Source organism: Lipophrys pholis (genome assembly GCF_963383615.2).
Source record: "Lipophrys pholis genome assembly, chromosome: 1".
NCBI lineage: Eukaryota > Metazoa > Chordata > Actinopteri > Blenniiformes > Blenniidae > Lipophrys > Lipophrys pholis.
Genome location: NC_137635.1, coordinates 43,468,706 through 43,490,739, shown reverse-complemented (window position 1 = coordinate 43,490,739; position 22,034 = coordinate 43,468,706). Strand labels below are relative to the sequence as shown.

Sequence of the window (22,034 nt, the reverse complement as noted above, 5' to 3'; positions counted from 1 at the left end):
AAACTAAATCCTGACATCTTGTTGATGGTCTTCATTATAAATGTATTATAGAGTTCAAACAAGTCAGCAAAAGCAAAAAAAAAACAATGATCTTCGGCTGGACAACACATACATGCACAAAACATTGTATTTAGTTCACCTATATAATGTGTTTCCATTGCAGCAGCTCTGACATGAATTCCACTTTGGGAGGTTGTGTAACTAGTACAAGAAAGGTAATTAATCCACTTTATAATTATTATTGAGGATGCAGAGGTGAAGGTTACTTTCATGTATGTTAATTGTTTTTTTGTGGGGTTTTTTTGGGGGGGGGGCATGTAATTATAACTAAAGCTCACCGATTAAACAGTATGTTTCATCATTTACATTCCTGTGCAAGCTTTATACATAACACTGACAAAAGAGATGCAAAAACAGGTTTTCTAAGTTCATTAGTGGGACTTTCCCCTCCGGCTTAAATTGATTTTGTGTGGTGGTGCTGCCATCTAGTGGTGAAAAAGCAGACTACAATGCAGTAGCAGGACGGAGGTATGCATAGGTTTATTACTGCCTTTACATTTGGAGTTTGCATGTTCTCCCTGCGCAGGCATGGATTTGCTTAAAGTTCCCATCCAAAACATTTTTGAGGTTAATCTGAGTGTTGTTTGCCCTGGAGTTTGATTCCAAATCAAAAATTAAAAGGGAAATTATAGAGAATGAGACACATGGGAGCTGCCAAAGTCTCTCCACTTATATTCTTGAGAAACTCTGCCTAATTTGAGATTCAATGGGCTCAATCTAAGGTGGTATCATCTTTGAGGAGCTTGCAGTGTAAGCCAAGAAATAAACTTTTAATGACGTGACAGATTTGTACGTTTTTATTAATATAATTTACATAATTCACAGAGAACCTCCATTTAACCCTTAAAGGTTTTTCTGTCCTAGACTCGGGGGTCATTACATATATATATATATATATATATATATCAGACCAGTCCTTCAAACTGTGGAGATCCTGAGAACAACTGCATCAACATGTGATTCATTTCCTTTCTGTAACAAAATAAAGAGCAGGTAAAATCTTGTTTCAGTAAGACGACAAGAGTGCAGGGTTTGAAAATCAAGTTAAAGCGACGTCTTCTCCAAGCCAATTCATCAAGTGATCTGGACGATCTGAGCTGAGAGACAGACGTGTTTTGGGATGTTTCGGACAGTGTGGAGGAACATCGAACCGTTATCTTCAGCCGCAGTGACAGAGATCAAAACAAAACGTGTCCCTGGGAAAAGACAATAAATACACCGACAACAACGTCCAATCTCTTTAGAGTTTCCAGACACTAAGAGAACATTTCTCCTTCCTCTGACCGAGTTAAAGAGTACAGACTTATACAAAGGACAGCATTTATAATATAACTTCTGTATTCAATGTTTGGGGGGGGGTTAAGTTCTGGTCTATGTGCTGCTCACAAAGTGGAATACCAGGTGTAAACAAACCCCATCTTGGCTCGCCCTGCGCTAAAAGCCAAAATAGGATTCAGAGTTGAATCAGTCCAGTTCAGGTGCAAGAACATAATACAGCAGCTCATTTTTCTCATCATTTAATTACTTTCACATATATACTTTCAACTCTTTCAAGGTCATTTGTGTCGAGACGATTCTGAATATTAATTCCTGCAAACTGTTACTAAAGACACCAACATCTGACAAAGATAAACCTAAATAACTCTCCGGGTTAGTGCGCCAGCTGATGGGTGATAAAAGCGGGGAAACACTTTTCCAAACCGCTTGTTTTTGCTGCAGTGAAACCAGAGCGGGTCAGATGACGATGATGATGATGCCGCTGCTGAAGACGTCAGTCTGATAAAACTCTGCTAACTACGACGTGCAGTGGTCCCTTCCTGTGCTCCGACATCCAAGCCGTGGCAGTTCGGTGGGAGGCGTGACCGTTAAGTGTCTGTGTGTGGGATGAGCGCGGAGGCTAGCTGAGGAGGTCGGGCTGCAGGCCGATCCTCTGCAGGACGTCCTCGGGCATGCACAGCACCGGGTTCACCGCTTTGATCTGCTCGTCTCCCAGGAGCGAGAGGCCCGCCACTCCAAACAGGGTGTGGAAAGGATCCACCTGCCAAAGATGGGAGGAGCTCGTGTGAATCTGAATAACAGAACATTTGCAGTTGCACGTGGTAGCATAATGAAGGCAAAACCAACAGGACTGTCTATTTCGTAACGTTTCCTGCAAAGGAGTGAGTGTTACTTCACAATACGTTCTCGAGTATGATGAAGAGGGTAAAAAAAAGAAGCCTTATGGTTTGGAGTCTTTGTGTATCGTTTGCGGCTGTGGTGAGCACTCGTGGCTCAAGTCCAGGTTGGAGAGTTTTCTGTGTAGTTTGCTTGGTTTTTCTAACGCACTCCTAATTTCCCTCGCACAGTTAAAAACATGCATTTGTTGTCAGCTGGCGACTAAAATTGCCAGTGGGTGTGCGAGCGTTGGGACTGGCGACCCCTCCGCGGTGCACGCAGCCTCCTCCCAGAGCCAGCTGGCTCCGGAGAGACACAGCGAGATGAAGCAACTCAGAAAAAAAAAAAAGCTTTACGTTGGGTCTATTGTGTACCATGTCTCCTGGTCTGTCAGCGAAGCCGCCCGTTTCCTCATCTTGACAAGCTAGAATGAACGCCCGCAGCTTCGCTTTGTCGATCCAGTGGATCCTGCCGATGATTTTCAGCGATGCCAGAACCCACCACGAGTAGCACACGTCTGGAAGCTGAACCAGGAAGAAGTCAGAGTGATGTTCTTTTTAAAACTTATACGTTAAGAGCTTCTGACTCTCATTTCAAATCACACAGGGTTTGGTGTTTCGTCACTGTTGCGCTGAGTGAAACAGTCTGCCGCCAGGATATGAAGCTTTTTGTAAACTACAGTGAAGATGAAACTCTTCCACAGTGAAGGTCACTTCACTTTTACCTCCCAGAAACTGTGCACTATATATTTTCACACTGGCCCAGCGCAATATCTGGAGGGCACCGACCTTCTCGGGGCGTCCATTAAGGCCTCCGGACGGCAGCTGCCTCTCACAGAGCCACCAGCCCAGCAGGTCAGCGTTGACTTGATGCAGCTGGCCGGTGAGCGACAGGAAGCCCGTGCAGCAGTAAATCTGACCGGCAGAAAGGGAAGAACTTCAACACGAAACAAACGCTCAAAATAATCAGAGACACATGGGGGTAAAAAAAACCCAAAAAAACCACAACATCCTCGTGCTATGAGAGCAGGAGTGAACTCACCTGACCAGCATGAGACTCAGAGCCGGGTCTGCAGCCAAAACCTCCGTCAAAGTTCATGCAGGACAAAACAAACTCCACGGCTTTGTCCACGTTTACCGTGTCCATCTTACCCTGAGGACGACAGACAGACAATCCAAAAGATCTCCTTTCAGTTAGAGTGGAGAAGAAACTCAATTAAAAGTTTGGGGAGTTTGTTGGATCCAGCTGCTGCTGAACTGCATTGAGTTATTTCTATGTTCCAGTTTTACCCACGGAACTATAAAGACATGCAAGACAATCATACAGTTGAATGTTGGAACCTTTATAACACTTTTCATCGCAACAGTAAATGACACCGGTCGCATTTTGTTGCCAAATACGAATTTGTCAGAAACATTTCACGTACGCACCAGTAAAGCCAGGGTGGCTACAGCACAGAAAGAAAACCGGGTATCGATTTCTCCTGTGAGGGAAAAAAAAAAAACAAACTGTTGATACAAATCAAATTCAATACTAGTACAATAAACTGTGTTTTCTTTTTTTAACATAGTCACTGTGTGACAATAGATATTTAAAGGATGAGTGTGAGCCGTGTTCACCACTACACAAAAGCTGCAGTGCTTTTTCATCAGCATGCCGGTACCTTGTGGCAGGATGTGGATCTGGACCATGCTCGCTCACCCCATTTGTCCCCAGCAAAGGAGCCGTCCTCCTGCTGCAGCCCTTTGACGTACTCCAACACTTTGTCCACATCGATCGCATCCACACTGTCGTACAAGCTCAAGATCTGAAGAGGGGATTTTGGGAGAAGGATTTTAAGCAAAGAAAACCTCGGAGTTACAATAATGGTAATAACAGATTAAAAAAGGATGAATTATTCGATTTGATGCACCGGTATCGTCACAGGGTAATTTCATACATGTGAATCATGACAACAATAACATACTTTGCATCCCGAGTGAATCTAAATCATTAGAAACGAGAGGAAACTTTTCAAAGCAACGTGCAGTTCAGCTTCTGTTCGGCACAGGGCTGTAAAGAAAGCCAGAAGACTTTGTGCAAAGTCACCTGGACAGCGCTGAGGGTGTAGAGTAGGTGGGGGTCGTGTCCGATGCTGGCGCTGATGCCGCCACACTCGTGCTGGCAGGCTTTGATGAAGTCTACGATCTCGGCCCGGTTCATGCGGGGCAGCTGGCTCATCAGGTCCATCACCGTCAGCCCCCAGTAGATCCCGCTCATCCGCAGGTACTCGGACAGCGTGTACTCCTGGACACGGGAAAGAAGAAAGTTGTTTTCTAGAGAATAACAGACAATATACCAGGATCGGTTTACATGATGCTTCATTTCATACACAATGGGAAACTCTTGCTCATATTCACCACATTTCAGCATTCCTCGACGACACACAGTTTCACTGAACACGTCAGCCACAGTAATTATGTAGGTCAGTCGCATTCATGGCGTTACATTTTAGACTATTCTTTCCAATGATTGGAGGAGAGAAGAGCTTAAACTTCGACTCACCTTCCAACCTGTAACAAATCAGATTTCTATGTAATTTTTTGCTCTCGGGTCCACAAATGATCACAGTGTCAAACCACCTTCTAATCTCTGAATGACTTCTGCTATTCATGTCCATCATATAAGAGCATCGCTGGCATGTTTTACCATTTCATCCGTGTCTGTGGGACGACACAGATAGATCTCTCTGAAACTCTGTCATTGGTCCACAACATTCACACAGACACAACCTGTCCAGTTTAACAACTTTAAGTCACACTTTTGTTTGGTTTGATTGAAACTAAACTAACCTCAAAAGTACAAAAACTTAAATGTTGTACATTTTGTGAAAAAGTAATCAAATTTCAGACAAGAATTATATTTTGGAAGTTATTTTTACCACAGCTCAAATGCCAAAACAGGTCCATTTTGACCTGAACATTGACAGTTATAAGGTCTAGTTTCAGTTCATTGCCAATGTTCTGAATGGGACTGAGGTCAGGATTTCATGTTGACCAGTCAGTCTGGGGTAAATCAGGCAGAATCTGATACGTTATAATAGTTGATATACTCAGCATGCAGGGTAATAGCATTTAGCAAGGCCACGATGTGCTTGCAGAAACAGTAACATCATTTAAACAGTCTTTAAATGTACCAATGTTGGAATTTAAAACCGGTATGACAGAGGTCATTGTTTTTGACCCCAAAAAGGAAAGGTTAAAGGTCAGCGCTCATCTTGACTCTACGTCACTCAAGACAACAAATCAAGGCAGAATTCTGGGTGGAATTGTGGACCTGAGACCTGAAACTACATTACGACAACAACAAAATCCATTAACTAACTTCTGAAAAATATTTGGAGGATTTAAAGGATTTCTGATGGAACGAGATTCAGAGAAACTTGTTTATGCATTAATATATTCCTCAACTGTGGAAGAAATATTTATTTTGTGGTAAGGTACTTTGAATTGCCTGAATGATGATTGTCTGCATGATGCTATGGAAATACATTTGCAATCCTGGTGTTCGGGAGCTTTTGGGCGGCAGAGATTTGAAACAGCTGAAGTGATTCTCTGCCTTTGAGTCTAACGGACACGACATGCATTTCATTTGTACTTGTCAAGTGTCGCACTTGATGAAGAATGGACGGAAGACCGGAAGTCTCATATCACAAGATGTGGGTTGAGAGTGGTCTGTTGTCTGGCCGTAGTTTTTACAAGCAGCGGGATGGTGTTTCACTCACATAGTCGTCCTTCTTGGAGCCGTAAGCAGCGATGTAGTCTGCGTGTTTGTCGAGCAGCAGCGAGCTGGGAGCGTCCGCTTTAATGATGACATCTTTTATTTGAGTCCCCTGTCAACAAACACACAGGTCACGTCAGCAGGCTACAATCTCGTAGATAACCTCAGTATTTGTCACCTCCATCATTTCACCTTCACCGCGACCAGCGGGTTAATTCATGTTTGCGGTTAAATGACTAAACAGAGAAATGTTTGTTACACAGATGACACGATGCTACATGCTAACGCTGCTGCCCGCTACGTTGTAGAGTCTGTGCTAACTACGTGTATTGAATAACTAAGTATAGAGTTAAATTATGGAGCTAATCGGGTCTGGTATACCGCTAAACACTGACTATATTCTGTACTTTAACAGAAACGTATTAAACAAGCCGCTGGTTACCATTCTGACATATTCTGCATGATCAGGGTTCCTGCTCCTTCTTCTTCTACGGAATCGCGACGCCGCACTGCTGCCACCGTTTGGTTACAAACTGCAACTCCAGGCTAGATTATATCCAAGGTTGCCAGGTCTGCCTGACAATTTCCGGCTAAAATCCGTCAAAACCAATAAAATAAACCATTCTAAATCACAATCTCCGCAGAAGCAAATGATAAAATCTTAAAAACATACCAGTTCTGAAATAAAGGAATGTAGGGTATATACAGAGATTCACAACTGACCTGAATAAGCGGAGAAATAAGTAAAGCACAAATAAACAGGATTCCTACAAAGTGTAACATCAAACAGCAAAAGCATACCAACAATATGTAATTCAAAGAAATAGTAACAGTGCCCAAATTATAGATAAATGAATACACCACTAAATAATTACAATAAATACAATTGCAATTAAATACATAAATGTGTCATTAAAATACCAATTAATTTATGGAAAAACTTTGAGCTGGTGAGAGATGTTTTAAAATCTAAAATATCTCACCCTGAGGCGTTGAAACTAGCCAGACCGAGTCTTCCCCTTGGGTTTTGTCTCAAAAATAAAGTTTTGTTAAATAAAGTATCCAAACCAACATAAAGGTAACCTCGTGCAGAAGTAACGTTATCCACCTGTTAAGTGGAAACAAGACACATACAGCTTTATTATAAGTACGGAGCAGACTTTAACATAGGGCTCTGCAGCAATCCATTATCTGGGATCGATTTGCCTTGACTTGATGTGCCGGGGAACCAATCAGATGTAAGGATCCGTCCACTGACTTTGAAGCATCGCAACACTATGGAGAATGACAATTAAATAGTGAAATTGTCTGGGTTTTTTTTTTTTAACATAAAATTACTTGGTATTTCAATGAATTGACAAATTCAATGGCAAATTTTTGTAATTTCCATTTGAATTAATGACATTTAAGTAATTATTTAATACTGTATCTATTTAATTTTGGCCCTTTTAGCCCTGCATATATAACAACATCCATGGTTCCATGGTTGACCGGAAGGTCAAAAATCACCTAGAACTTTGTATACATTAACTACTTGCAAAAAAAAGAAAAAAAGAAACAGCATCAAAAGCATTGCAACGCCTTGTCTGTCTGAAAAGAATAATTTATTGACTGGATGGCATACAGAATGAGTAGTGGTGAGCTCGGCCAAACGGGGCAGCTTGACCACAAACAGCATACAAATATTCACACTAGATGTGCAAAGGTTAGGCATATAGTGGATGGTTCTCTCTGTTGGATTATATTGTTTTACTTAAAACCGACGGCAGACTTATAGTAAATGAGGCAGAAAATTATTTAACAAACATGCAGTTTACCATTGATATCTCTCGACACATTCTGAGGAGACATTCATCTGTACAGATTTCACAATTGACAAAGTTGATCTTAACAGGCTCTTACAGTTGGTAGAGAGAGGCCTTGTCATATTGTCAGTGTCGTCTAAGGCAGGGAGAAAATGATGCAACAATCTTTGATTTTTATGTGAATGTTTACCGGTCAACAAGGTTTTAAAGTTGAAGGTCAGGTAAAAACCACTCCTCCGCAACACAAGACAATGTATCTTCACAAAATAAACAAAAACAAATGAATGAGCTTTCCTTAGTTTATCAGGTCACATGTTGAATTCAGTGAGCGGCACCGTTAAAGGTTTAGCAGATGACTACAAGGAAGCGTCACATTAATGCAGATAAACAGTATTATTTGCTTATTTTCAATAGAAACAGAATGTTATTGCCTCCATTTACAACCTGTAGTCTTCTTACAAGGGAATGACGTTTACCTGAACACTTCCAGGTGATATGTGACATCCTAATTAGTTATTAGTATTCTGCAAGTTCTTTTCGTTGCTCTCAGGCCGACATTCAGAGCTCTGATTAGATTCCTATGAGAAAGACTGTGTCTGTAGACACAGGATGTGCAATTCAGCCAAACGTGCTAGATGAAACAACATTAAGGCAAATTCAGAGTTCAGCTGGCAAAAATCTATTTTATAGAAACAGGATTTCATGTGGAAAAGCTACAACGAGTAAGTACAAGCCAGGACGCTCAGGTTCATTTCTTGAATCTTCCCAGGTGTTCTCGGGCGATGATGATTCTCTGGATCTGAGCGGTGCCCTCGTAAATCTACAACAAACAAAATCGGGACAAGTTTGAAAATATTACGCTTTGCAGTTCCAGAAAGAAATACGTGCGCTGCACAGACACCCACCTGGTAGATCTTCGCATCCCTCATCAGCTTCTCCACTGGGTAATCGCTGTTGAAGCCGTTGCCTCCAAACACCTGAACTGCATCAGCGGCCACCTGGTTGGCGATGTCTCCAGCGAAAGCCTTGGCGATGGAGGCGTAGTATGTGTTTCGACGGCCCTGGTCCACCTCCCAGGCAGCGCGCTGGTAGGACAGCCGGGCCAGCTCCACCTTCATGGCCATCTCGGCCAAGATGAAGGAAACGGCTTGGTGCTGCGCGACGAGAAAACGGTCCGTTCATGCATCCAGATGACGAACGCCATCATGGACAGGTGACACACACAAAAGTTTTTTTGTAAAAACAAACCTCAGCAATCAGTTTGCCAAAGGTTTTCCTCTCCAGTGCGTAGCTGGTGGCTTCATCGAACGCCCTCTGTGCCAGGCCGGTAGCTCCAGCTGCCACCTACAGAACATCAAGTACATTAAGGAACACGCGAAATCCTCCAGTGAAAACAAAACATGGATATTGTAATAGAAGGTGGGAGTGAAATGTTTCTTCGTTTGCTGTGTTTTTAGAAAAGCATGATTTTTTTGGTGATACTTTGAAAGTCCAAATGAATCCAAACAAATGAGATTTGCTGTTGACAGGAGGTCACCAAGTTCCTGATATTATTATTATTATTATTATAAAAAGCGAACATAAATCATCTCTAATTAATATTAGAAAACTTTTGTAAACTCAACTAAAGCTATGTTCACACTGCAGGTCTTGATTCTCAGTCTACGGTCCTAAAGTAACCCACATGGAGAAGAACTGTCGTCACATGAAGCACTCTATATATACTATATAGATTATTATATAATAATAATAACTATATAGAAGAGAGCACAACTTTGTATGGAGCGTTGGAGATGTGGAGTTTCGTCCAATGTCTAAATGTGACCCTCCTGTGTCTCCCCTCCTCCGGTAAAGAATCGTGTCTCACTTTTATGACGTAAACGTTTGATGATGAAGGACATGATCTAAAGCTGGACCTTCCCTCTGACTCGCACACTTTCATCGTACATCAGTGGTGATCGTCTTGCAGGACTGCAAGACTTACTGGGGGTCTGGTGTTGTCGAAAGCTCCCATGGCGATTTTGAATCCAGCTCCCTCTGCGATCAGGACGTTTTCCTTCGGTATCCTCACGTCCTCAAAAGTGATGCCTCTGGTGTCGGAGCACCTCTGGCCCATGTTCATCTCCTGTCGGCACAAGGCAGTCACACATCACCTCTTGGTGCACACGCTGACTTCCCCTGGAAGGATGTTGTCCGATACATCTTGTACGAACACTTTAAAAATGTTTTTCAAAAACATTATGCTGGAGAATAAAGGTTTGACTTTTCTGTAGAATAGTTTCTATATAAATGAAAAGATTTCATTCGTCCACCAGTTTCTGATTCTGAACATGTCCACCAAATTACGGTGACCAAATTCAATGTTTTGCTCAGATCAGCTCCACTTTTCTCATCCTGTTGAGGTCAACGGAATGGTGTTCAAATGAGATATCGAAATTGACTCTCCCAGATTACTAACTAGTTGTGTCATGTAATCCCTACAATCTGACTTGTGCGAGGCTCTATTGCGCTCACAAAGAGAGCGAGTGAAAAAACAATATCCGGCAGCATCGTGTCTAATCCGCTCATAAAATCTACTAGTAGATCAAATGTGAAAAAACGTTCCCCATTTAGTCAATTAAGTGCAGATATTCTTAGTTTGTTATACTAGTACTTTGTGAGGCTACTCTTGTATTATTTAAATTATTACATTGAGAGCATATTAGGATACATTTGAGCTGTGTTGCCTAATATAGAAGTTATTCAAAACATGATTTTATATTTTTCTTTTATTTATTTATCCTGTAAGATTAGATATTCTAGTCTTAACATTCATTAGTTGTATGATCTTTTCATTTCAGAATTTATTATTTGATCTTATACCTTTATTATCACAATGAGATAAATTTCAGCATAAAGAAATTGAGTAATCTTTAAGAAGTCTATTTGAGATACAATTTTATATCAATAAATTAAAACGGCATTTTAATTTTCTGTCTCTTCGTCGCCTCACAAGTTAGCTACTGTTAGAAAGAGGTGCTTTTTAATGTTACTTATACATAAATCAAGTTTTTGCTAGATCAGCATCTAATTGATGCGGTACAGATTCTGTGTTGGACTGCGCGTTAGATTGATGTTACTATAGTACAACTCCAAAAGATTTCTGCTTATTGCCCATGCGTTAGAATTGAAGTTACCCTTTTGGCACCTTACCTTTCGTCCTACTTGGATTCCCGGAGTGTCTGCGTCCACAATGAACCCAGTAAACGCTTTGCCTGCTGAACACTTGGGATCCGGGTTGGTGCGGGCAAGAAGGAAGTACCTAGGAGCGAACAGGACATTTATTGACAATCTAATAAAGTCTCAAGTCGGCTTGAAATCGACCCGATGACAACAGAGCATGATCAAATTTCATTACGATACTAAGCCCTCACCAGTTGGCTTTGCCCCCGTTGGTGATCCACATCTTTTGCCCGTTAATAACGTACTCATCCCCCACCTTCTCAGCTCGAGTCTTGATGTTGGCCACGTCGGAGCCTGCTCCAGGCTCAGTGACACAGTACGCCTGCCCAACACAAAAACACAAGATAACATGATCTAAAGCAACGTGGGGCAGCACACGTCTCCCTTTTCGCCTGCAGACGGCAGTAAGTTAATACTGTGTAGGACAGTGGGCATGTTACAAGTTGCTATAATTATAAAAGTGGAAGAGTTACTGTTTATCCTGTAAGCAGTTCTTAAAAAAGAAATAAATTATAGAAAAGAATAATTACTCACACACATGAGAGGCTCCTCCGTCATCCTTCCCAGGTACTTCCTCTTCTGTTGTTCATTCCCAGCAATGATAACCGGCATTTGCTGTGTGCAAGAAACAGATGAAGCTTAGTTTAATATTTAACATGGTTACCAAACCCTGTTAGACAACTGAAAGATTAGGAAAAGGGTTTGTCGAGTGTTTCATGGTATTTTTGGTTCAGACAACAGCATTGGTCCATAACAAAAAAACATTTGGCGTGAAGAGATGATGATGTCTGCACATCAGTTTGGATCTGACTGATGATGATGTTCGTACAGTATCGTATTACAAAAAAGAAAAAAGTATTAAAATTGAAAAAAATACATCTAAAAGGGTAACATTAAAACACAAGCAATACAAATCCAGGTTAAGACAGAATTGGCAATGAAATAATATTAAAACCTGGGTAATGGAAATCAAGCAGAAGATTATAACCAGAAGACTAATTAATAGCAAGAGGATAAAATTAGATCTCGAGTATTTTCTTGAAACTGTTTGAGGTGGATGGATTTCTTATATGAGCTGGAAGTTTGTCCCAAACTATAAGAGCATAAAAGATTTGTTTTCATATTACTGGTGACGCCTAGTGAACATTTCAGTTCTTACATTGTTCATAATTCATAAATTTTTGTGATATTTTCCTTTTTTGAACACACAGTACCTCCACCATGTTATGTAACGGTGTGATTAATGTATTTGCCTAGTTAATATTTGGAGCAACCTTTAAACTTGATATTGCGTGCCTGGGAAGCAAACACGGAATAAAACTTAAAAACTTTCAAAGTTTCATTCCACCATATTTGACCTGTTCACTCTTTTCTCTCCTTGCTGCCGATAACCAGTTTACATACATCGGCTTGTTGTTTTTTTCACCAAACTCATAAAACAATGACATTGTGGCTGTAAGATGCCAAAAAAATATAAAACATGTTTGAGTCTTGTGTTTGGTGTGAGAAATGTGAAGCTGGCAGAGAATCTGCAGCTGGTCATTCCTTCTCCAAACTGCTTTTTCACAGTTGTGTTTAGCCTACATAAGAATATAATGGGCTGTGAGTGCCATCAGCTTTAAACATGATTTGTCGTCATTGTTTTTGACTTTTAACAAAAGATATCCTTCCTCCACTTTCTTCACTTTTAGCGTTGGTTAAAAAGAACATACCCCCAGAGAGTTTGCTTCTATTGCTGTTTGGACTCCCGTGCAGCCGTAAGCCAGCTCTTCTGTGATGAGGCAGGTGTCGAAGCTGCACAAACCCATTCCACCTGAACACAACAGGAACAGAAGCAGTAGAAAGTTCAATTAGAGGGCTGTTGACATGTTTATTGTTATGATTAAACTATACACACTATGAACATGCTGTATAACCCTACACTGGCTGGAAGGGACCTGAAGCTGCCCGGTTTATCCTGCAAGTCGGTTAAGTTTGTCACCAAAGTTTAAGCCAAGCGAGTTTACATACACAAGGCTGGAAAAGTGAAACCCGACAAAACTGATTTAGTAATGACTGTAGCTTCCTGGGTGCAACAGTTCAAAGAAGGCAATGCCAATCTTTCGATAACAAGAAGCAGAATTTCAAATTTGTCACCATATAAAGAGCCAAGTAGGAAAATAGCCCACCGTATTCCTGTGGAATGTGACCATTCACCAGACCGAGTTCCCATGCTTTCTTGATGAGAGGGAGAGGATACTGTGCACAAAATAGACACTTCAGTTATAAACGCACACAAAACACCTAAAATTATGGATATTTACTTGGTCAAGAATATGTGTGTGCAGGTCAAGAAGGTGGAGTCAATGTTGCAGCCGTGATTTTATGATATGCAACATGTCACTTTCAATGTTCAACAGCCAGATGGCTACTTCTGAGGAGAAATGTATCCTCAAGTTCTACTTATAAATGCATGATATAAAAATTGTCATTTTTTTTTGCCATATAAACCTCTATTCTGTCCCATTTTGCCATGGTTTTGCTAAACTATAGAGGAGTAGTAGTTTGAAAATTAGCAGTTATAGCAATAGTCTTACATACAGATGAAATGACTATCTCTTACAAACAGACCATTAATAGTAAATGTAAGCAGCACCAAAGTGGAGTCTTTGAACAGGAGCAGTTGTGCCCCAAGCAGTCTGGCCATGCTTCAGACAATACCATTAAAAATACAATTTTGCAGATTTATATTTCGTTGCTGTGGTACAATATTCTGGGACCCCTAACAAAAACGATAAAAACTTCAGTCACATGACTTCCGCAATACTCACTTCTCCGCTGCGATCATATGCAGGAGCAGCAGGGACGATCTCTTCACGAGCAAACCTCCTGGCCAGTTGCTGGAACTCCCTTTGCTGCTCTGTCAGCTCTTTGGGTCAAAGCAGCAAGAAGACACATGACATGTGAGCATAGGCCTAAAATGAGGAAATGTATTACACACCAGAGTATCCATCTCACCAAAAGAGAAACCGCCAGCTGCTGTATGACCGCTGGAAAGTGATTCAGCACTGGCTGCAGCTGCACTGGTGCCCTGCAGACGGATCCCAGACCGCACACCGGCTTTAAGTAGCTGAGAGGAAAAGAAAAACACGAATCACCTTCACATCTTGTACAAGACAGGGTGTTAAGTTCTCCAGCAGATATCCTTTGTGCTATTTTGTAGGCATTGTTCATTCACTTTGCCACTGTGTTCATAAAAGCTTTTTATTTTATAAAAGGATCCTTATTAAGCAGCGCCTGCCAAAAAGTTAATTATGTTCCAATACGTTGATTTGATGTTAATGAAAGACATGAAGAAAAAAATACAGTACACCAATGCAGTGTTTTTCAACCATTTCTGAGCCACGATTCATTTCTTACATTCAAAATATCCCGTTGCACACTACTAATAAAAAAAAAAGTTATAAAATGACATGTCCACACTTATAGGCGCCGTGTGCATATTTTTACTATATTGTATTTTTATCTGCTTTTTTAGTTTCTGCTATGTGTGCTTCTTTCTCTTTACTATCCTGTTGTACCACTGCAAATTTCTCCACATGTGAGATAAATAAAGGATATCTTATCTTATCTTATCTTAATGGAGCTTTATACAGCACATTTAATGACAACAATTTTTACAGATTTTTTGATTGTTCAATTTAAAAAAAAAGAGAAAACAAAAACTAATTTAATTCTATCAAAAACTGGAGAAATAGAAAATAGAGTCTCCCGCGCGTCACTTCTTTTGGTAGCTGGCATCCTGTTTAATGCCGTTAGTGTTTAATGCTGTTAGTGTTTATTGTTGTTAGTGTTTAATGCTTTTAGTTGCAGCTAATTATTTGTGTTGCATAAACCAGCTGAGCTGCCTGGACAGGGGAAACAACATGTATCAATACAACAACGGTGGTATATCAATATAAACATGTTTAAATACGACAATAGCCCTTCGGTGGGATCGAATAAGGTCACAGTTGACTAGGAGCTGACAAGCAGGCAGAGTGCGAAGTCAATTTAAAAACACAACACCTGAAAACGCCTCATTGACATATTCTCACCGGAAGTTCACGAAATCGTTTACAGCAAATATCTAAACAAGCTCTGGTGATTATTACAAAGAAATGCAAGACTAAAGAGCCGCAAAATAAAGACTACATCCAATCTCAATGAGCATTGATTTAATTTAAGCACTATTTCATGGTATGAAAAGAAACACGGGTTGAATAATGTATATAAATGTATTATAGCCATTTATGCTTCTTAGCTGTTAGCTTGTGACGCAAGTAGCAGACCAAAAATGGAAGAAATGCAGGTCAGGAGGAAAACCAGCTACTCACAGCAAAGTGTTATTCGAAAGTCACGTCGAAAGTGTGATTATGGTTGACTGGTGATGTTAAAAATCCGTACCTTATTCAGCAGCATTTTCGTGAAGTGGAGCTCCAGATAGTCTGACGTGAGTCTGCCTCTGTCCTACAGTCAAGTGAAGGGCTCTCAACCAATCACAGCATCGGGATCCGGTCACGTGGGCTCCCCCACTCTCTTGACGATGACTTTTGCCCCAGTTAAGTTATCTAAGGCGCCTCACCTCTAATGTTTACCTCATATATCCTTCACGTATTAAAGTCAACTCAAGTAATCAGAATAGTTAAGTGGAGGGGACGCTGCATGAAAGTCAAATCTCTCCTAAACACAGATGGTTTCACATTGATGAAAGTAAAACAACAATCGAAATGAGACCTTAAAAATCATTCAAACACATAGAAGGGCCTTATAAAGCTGGAGGTTTGTATAACCGTTTGTCATTTCTGGATATCAGCAGGAGCATTATAAAATTCCTGTTGGTTTGGATGTTTTCTATTTAACACGGCCTGAACTGTGTGTTGTGCAAAAGGATTACCGTAATTATGGTTAAAACTGCGCAATCAAAATTGAGGGATGCTCGTGACAATACGGTAACAGTACCCCGGGCTGGTGAAACATTTCTTAGGTGGGGCTCTTTATTATTATTCCATTTCAGCCAATGTTAACTTCATTTAAATAAAGTGCGTTTATAAACCACATTACAACAATCTTGTGTTTTTTTAGATTGAGAGAGGCCTCAGTGATGAAAGTTTTGGTATTTTTAAACAGTTAATGAATAAAGAGCACTTATTAAGATAACTTTTATTCACATTCATGTAACCAAATACAAGCAAAAGCTTCATTAGTCCCTGTTAGAATATGAATTTGTTTTGGAGCTGGTTTACTGGAAATGACAATTAGCATGAGTTTAGAAAAAACAAAAGGAATATCAGGTATATTTTCAAGCAACACATCAATCCATCTTTCAAAGCATTTTAGAATGCTATTTTCAACCATTAATACATATGAATATAACTAAACATTTATAAACATTACCAAACCCAGGCATTAGTTTTTGAGATATCTTAAATAAGCACATTTGATTTTATAACCTCCCTGGCTGAGGTAATGAAGGATGTTCAATAACAGTGATAATGTAGTGGTAATACTGTCAATCAGCATGACAGGTGTATTTAACCCATTTCCCACAACATTTTACCCTCTGGGATTGAAGTATTTCCTATTCTAGCCTGAACCCATGAAGTCAGACCTAACTCCTGACAGAATGTGCATCACAACCAGTGTGAGTTTTGCTTACATCGTTTAGTCAAACCATAATAATGCCAACATGAGTGTTACGAGTACCAAAGGTAGACAAATGTCTTTTAAGATTATCACACCTTGACAGATTTGAGTAGTATTGTCAGTATTCAATCTTTATGTGATGAGGCAAAGATTTGTAAATAAAATCACACCAAGCAAGAATCCACATACATGTTGGATTAAGTTGAATGGAATTGAGCTTACTTTGAATGTGCTCACGAAATTTAATGAGGTAATTTGTGCATTACATGCATTAGAATAAGTGCAGTAGGATGAGCTGTAAAGAGGGAATTTCAAAAGGTTTGATCAGGAAAATAGTTTAAAGAAAGTCACTCAAAGGAATCCTAAAGGTCCTTCATGAAGAATGTTTTTCATTTACTTTTGGGAAAAATTTTTACAACCTGCGTGGAGAAAATAGAGTATTTTGACTTGGCATTTTCTCTCCTACATACCAACCAAATCATTCCCAACTGGGCTCTAGAAGCAATTTATTCTATGCGGCAGTGATATTTTCGTATTGTTACAGCATCACTCATGCTTTAAAAAGTGTACATACTCTCTGAAGTCTGATTACAGGTGTCCAATATCTTAAATAAAAGTGGTTTAATATGAAGAATGTAGCATTTCCTCTATAGGAACAATGTATTTGCCAACTGAAAAATTACCAAGGTTGTTACCCTTGAATAAAAGAAAAGCAGAGACAGAAGAACAATGTGGGACGAGTGGACTTTTATTGACGTATCAAACAGCTGTACATCTATTTGCCTTTCTTGGCCTTGATCTTCCTCAGGTAGAACTCGAGCTCCTTGCCCTCCAAAACGTAGCCGTCTGCTCTGCCACACTGACCAGGTCTGGAGGCGATGCAAGCTAAAGCGGGGGAAAAACACACATGATCAGCTGAACATCAACCAAGAGGTTTCACACATTTTCTTTAAAAATGCACCAATTTGATTGGGCAAAAATGGACTTAAAAAATTTACAATAAAGAAGACACTCAAACTTAGATACTGCATTGCCATAAGAGTCCAAGCTACTTCATTTCACCAGCTGGAGTAAATAAACTGTATATTTCAATGTAAAACAACTGGACAATGTCGAGTTTCAGACATAATATGAAAAATAAATTTATTACATCTGAGCCCCCGAAGTTAAGCAAATTGCCACAGGGGACATGGACAAGAGTTCCAGGAAACTGCCAGTGCAGACGTCTATCGAATGGAATACAATAGTGGCGTAGACGTTCAGCCCTACATAAGAGATAAAATGTCAAAAATTACCGAGAAGTTTTCCCTGCTGGAACTGCTCCTCCAAGAGCGTGCTGATCTTGGACATCTTTTTACGCTCATCGTACTTCTTCTGAGTCTTTTTTGACCTCTTCTTGTTCAGGACTTCCTCTTCCTCAGGAGTCTACAAGAGGAGTACATTTGAAAATCGTGTGAAACCAGGATCTGGATGCAAAAATCACAGTTGCATGCAACGGTAACAGGTCTTTCTCAGAGTCGTAAATATCACCACTTTCATTCAGTAGCAGAACTGGACAAGGTATCATCATGGAAAGACATGAACCAGATCAGATGGCAACTTCACTAACAATAAACAGAAAGACTTCTGTTTACGACCATCCTTAATGAGACCACCAACCAACATAACGACCATTGATTTAAATAATACAATGACCTTTTAAAGGGGGTAAATGTCACTATTGAAATCATTTAAATTCTGTTGCTTCTCAACTATGAACCACTGAGGTATCGACACAAACTTAATTCCGACGTACCAGCTTGGCTCCCTTCTTGCGACCCAGAGGAGTGGCATAGTGAGACTCATACCACTGCCTGTAAGGAAGGCTGTCGACAAGGACGATGCAGTTCTTCACCAAGGTCTTGGTTCTGACCAGCTCGTTGTTTGAGGCATTGTAGACCACATCGATGATCCTGGTCTTACGTGTGCAGCCTGAGCACAAAAAGGAATTGTTAACTCATGCAAACTATCAACTTTGTCTAGCCTACATTCAGGATAAAGGACAGAGAGCTGGTCTATCTCAGATGTCTTTGATATCACCACTTTTAATCAGTAGCAGAACTGGACAAAGTTATCATCATGGAGTAGATGTGTGCAACAGAGAAGGCTCATGATAAAATTTTAAAAGACACTTACACTCAGAGCCCCACGAGAAGTTTCCAACATCCAACCTCAGAGCACGGTACTTCTTGTTTCCACCACGGACCCTCACTGTGTGGATGCGACGAGGTCCAATCTGAAGACATTTAATACAATTAGAATTGTGTCACAGCCTTCAGGCAAAAGCTGACTGCTCTGATGGATCACAATATTTTAACCATGTATGAAAGCGTGTCAGTGTAACTATGACAAGTCCTAACATCGGTAAGCCCAAAGCTTTGACCCAAAACGGCTCAAAAGGACCTACCTAAGGTCATGTTTTCATCACCCACGCAACTGTAAATCTGACGCAAGGTGGATCGTTCTTCCACTCACCTTTGTGTTTGCAGGTGGCCGACCGAGCTCATACTTCCTCTTCTTGTGGTAGGGCTTGCGTTTGCCGCCGGTCTTGCGGCGTTTATGCCAGTTATCCCTTGAGATACCTGCATGGATTAAGACAAAATTACAGGGTATTAGATCACTGAAAAGGTTCACACGATGGAATACTATACACAGATTTGGTAGGCTTGAGCAATCAGTTCTCCAAGGTAAAGGTTGTCCGCAAGTGTAACTCGGATTCCGCAAAAAGAGATTCATCATTTTACTCAAGCAGTTACCTTTGATACTTTAATACAGGTGGTTATGGCTCTAAACAAGTTTTTTTTCTTTACTTCACTTACCATCACTAAAACTTTGATGCACACCTCGCCTGTGTAGCTGACAAAATACACTTTACCAACCGATAACATACACATTCAAATACATCTTCACACAATGACAAGCTGTGATTAAAGCCCTATATAAGACGGTTAAGACTGTACACCAATATCCGAGAATACATTTGAGAAATAGTCTCGTGTTTGTGTGTAGCAGCATGCCACCTCCAGGAAACGCAGACAAGCTAATGCTAACAAGCGCTACCACAGCCCTTACAATTGATCTTTTCAGCCCAAGAATAGTCTGATCACCGTTTCCTCACTCCTAACCCATTGCAATTATCTTGTCAAAACGCAAACACCTCTAAGTGAATCGTTTTGACAAATATTACTGTACGAGCAGCTAACTCGACAGCGAGTACGATCAGCCATCTTGGAGCGGTTGAGACGTCCACAAATACTAACTCCACAAAATCTGATTCATCCATCTCTAAACTGAAAAGCGTTCAACAAATACTTTCAGTTAGCATTAATCTTAAGCATGGCAAACCAATATCTGATATTTAGCAGGCTAAAACCTCAGATGGAGAGGGATTCTGCCTCCGACGTGAGCACGGAAAACGTACCCATTCTCAGGCGCCGGCAGGAAAGAGGAAGCGCAAAGGCTCATGGGAGGTATGAAGATAGCTGCTCTCGCGAGACTTAACGCCAGAGAGAACGAGATCGTCTTCTTTTGCCGATAACTTAATTATTTTATTTTTCATCTTGTATTGTTTAAACATTTCAATGATTTTGATCCATCTACTGCGCTTTTTACAACTTGTGTAGTCTGGATGACGACCAAGGTACTTTTTGTTAGTTTGATTTGTTGGCAAAATCCACACAATCAGAAACAATGCACAGAAAGGCCCCATTGTAATGTAGTTTGCAATGCATTGTGGGCTGTTCACTATGAAGCAAGAGCACATATCAGGCCTTCAACAGTATGTTAATGTGATAAAAATTACAGTAAACTACAGTATTTTTAAAACATGGTGCAAGCCCAACTCTCGAAGGAAAGCACTCATAGCCCCAGCATTGGGTAAATGTGCTGCAACACGTGAATATGAAGTCCTGCTTTCTTTGTATCTGCCGGACTGTGCATCTAGAAATTTCACTAATTAAAAGCTACTAATCTTTCTTTGTATCTTCACCAGGACAATACATCTGAACTGATGTTTGAGCTGCACATTGGTGTAGTGGTTAACACAGTCGCCTCATTGCCTTGTCCCTGCTTCAAGTCTGGGTTGAGCTTGTGGGGCTTTCTGTGTGGAGTTTGCATGTTCTCCCTGTGTATGCAATGTTGTTTTTTTCTTTCCCTGGTACATTACTTCCCCCCATCTATTTAGGGTTAAGTGATTATTCTCAATGGACCACGGGAGTGAAAGTGAGTGTGGTTAACTCGCTCTCTCTGTGCTTGCAGAGTGTAGCCAGGACACACCAGGGTGACATTCACACAGCTATACAAGCTCAGATTGGCACCGGTGGCACATGACACTGAGTTAAACAACGTGGAATGGAAGATTGATAGACGGATTGATAATTTCCCCCCTAATAGACATAGAAGCCATAGAGTTCAAAACCTACACTTGAACTCAATAAATATCATGAAAAATGCTATATGAACTCTGCAGGCAGCATTACAAACTAAGAATACAGACATTTTCAGCTGGCAGTTTTTTTTTGTATATTTAAAGCACAATGAGTGACAAGGAGTATGAAAGCTCAACAAGAGGTGACGATGCATCACAACAACTTGCAGATTTCTACAATACACTCTGGACTCGGAAAGAGTGAAGGAACATCGGTCTCGATAAGAGACAAAACCTCAAAAAAATGCTGCTCTCAACAAAGAAGTAGATCAAAACATTAACTTTAAAATGTTCAGAGTCCATGTGAAACGTGGTCTGGTTATTATTAACTAAATACACAACTGCTCCTTAAACCAGTGATGCAAGGTTTCCAGACAAAAAAAGACACCAAACAAATGGGGATGTTAACCGAAACAGCAAAACAAAAAACACATTTCTGAATCAAAATGATCATACTTGAAGTCACATGACTTTATCGTACTTTCCATTAAATGGATATTAGCGATAACTAAACAATCAGACTTGGTTCATGCAATATTCATAGAAGATATTACCATACCAATTAAATAAAACTCTGTTCGTATGAGTTTACAAATCATTACTTAAATTAAAATAATTCATTCTAGCAGTAGTCGTTGACCAATGTTGCCAGGTTTGTTTGTTGGCCCCATCCGAGTGGCCACTGCCGCAGAGGCACCTGCCATCACGTGAAAGATGATCAGCCTCTAATGATCCGCACCTGACAACTCAACTCTCGCCCAAAAACTCAAACTCACGCGAGACTACTGGTGCAACGTGGCTCAGCTTTCCCACTCAATTTCTTGTCACGGCTCAAATTAACTTTTCCAAAAGTTATTGAATTTTACACAAATCATCACAATTGTACTGTCGATCACTTACCAGAA

At 40.5% G+C, this 22,034-nt stretch overlaps 3 protein-coding genes across 3 annotated transcripts; all 3 read right to left on the bottom strand.

Moving 5' to 3' along the window:
- Positions 1 to 524: 524 nt before the first annotated feature.
- On the bottom strand, positions 525 to 6,482 carry rabggtb (Rab geranylgeranyltransferase subunit beta). The gene is made up of 9 exons (XM_080486004.1): positions 6,416 to 6,482; positions 5,978 to 6,085; positions 4,303 to 4,500; positions 3,916 to 4,021; positions 3,645 to 3,697; positions 3,256 to 3,366; positions 3,003 to 3,128; positions 2,589 to 2,738; positions 525 to 2,098 (listed from the first exon to the last, which is right to left on the bottom strand). The coding sequence occupies exons 1-9, from the start codon at positions 6,416 to 6,418 to the stop codon at positions 1,958 to 1,960; spliced, it is 996 nt and encodes a 331-aa protein (XP_080342130.1). The 5' UTR covers positions 6,419 to 6,482; the 3' UTR covers positions 525 to 1,957.
- A 1,073-nt stretch (positions 6,483 to 7,555) lies between these two features.
- Positions 7,556 to 15,524, bottom strand: acadm (acyl-CoA dehydrogenase medium chain). The gene is made up of 12 exons (XM_080488479.1): positions 15,426 to 15,524; positions 13,998 to 14,109; positions 13,811 to 13,908; positions 13,169 to 13,238; positions 12,713 to 12,813; positions 11,535 to 11,615; positions 11,192 to 11,322; positions 10,971 to 11,079; positions 9,763 to 9,903; positions 9,027 to 9,122; positions 8,684 to 8,932; positions 7,556 to 8,598 (listed from the first exon to the last, which is right to left on the bottom strand). Exons 1-12 carry the CDS (start codon positions 15,438 to 15,440, stop codon positions 8,527 to 8,529), a joined length of 1,275 nt encoding a protein of 424 aa, XP_080344605.1. The 5' UTR covers positions 15,441 to 15,524; the 3' UTR covers positions 7,556 to 8,526.
- A 1,865-nt stretch (positions 15,525 to 17,389) lies between these two features.
- LOC308123088 (small ribosomal subunit protein eS8) lies at positions 17,390 to 20,160 on the bottom strand. Its single transcript, XM_080485353.1, has 6 exons — positions 20,125 to 20,160; positions 19,179 to 19,285; positions 18,840 to 18,939; positions 18,460 to 18,635; positions 17,960 to 18,089; positions 17,390 to 17,549 (listed from the first exon to the last, which is right to left on the bottom strand). The coding sequence occupies exons 1-6, from the start codon at positions 20,126 to 20,128 to the stop codon at positions 17,440 to 17,442; spliced, it is 627 nt and encodes a 208-aa protein (XP_080341479.1). The 5' UTR covers positions 20,129 to 20,160; the 3' UTR covers positions 17,390 to 17,439.
- Between the last annotated feature and the right edge of the window lie 1,874 nt (positions 20,161 to 22,034).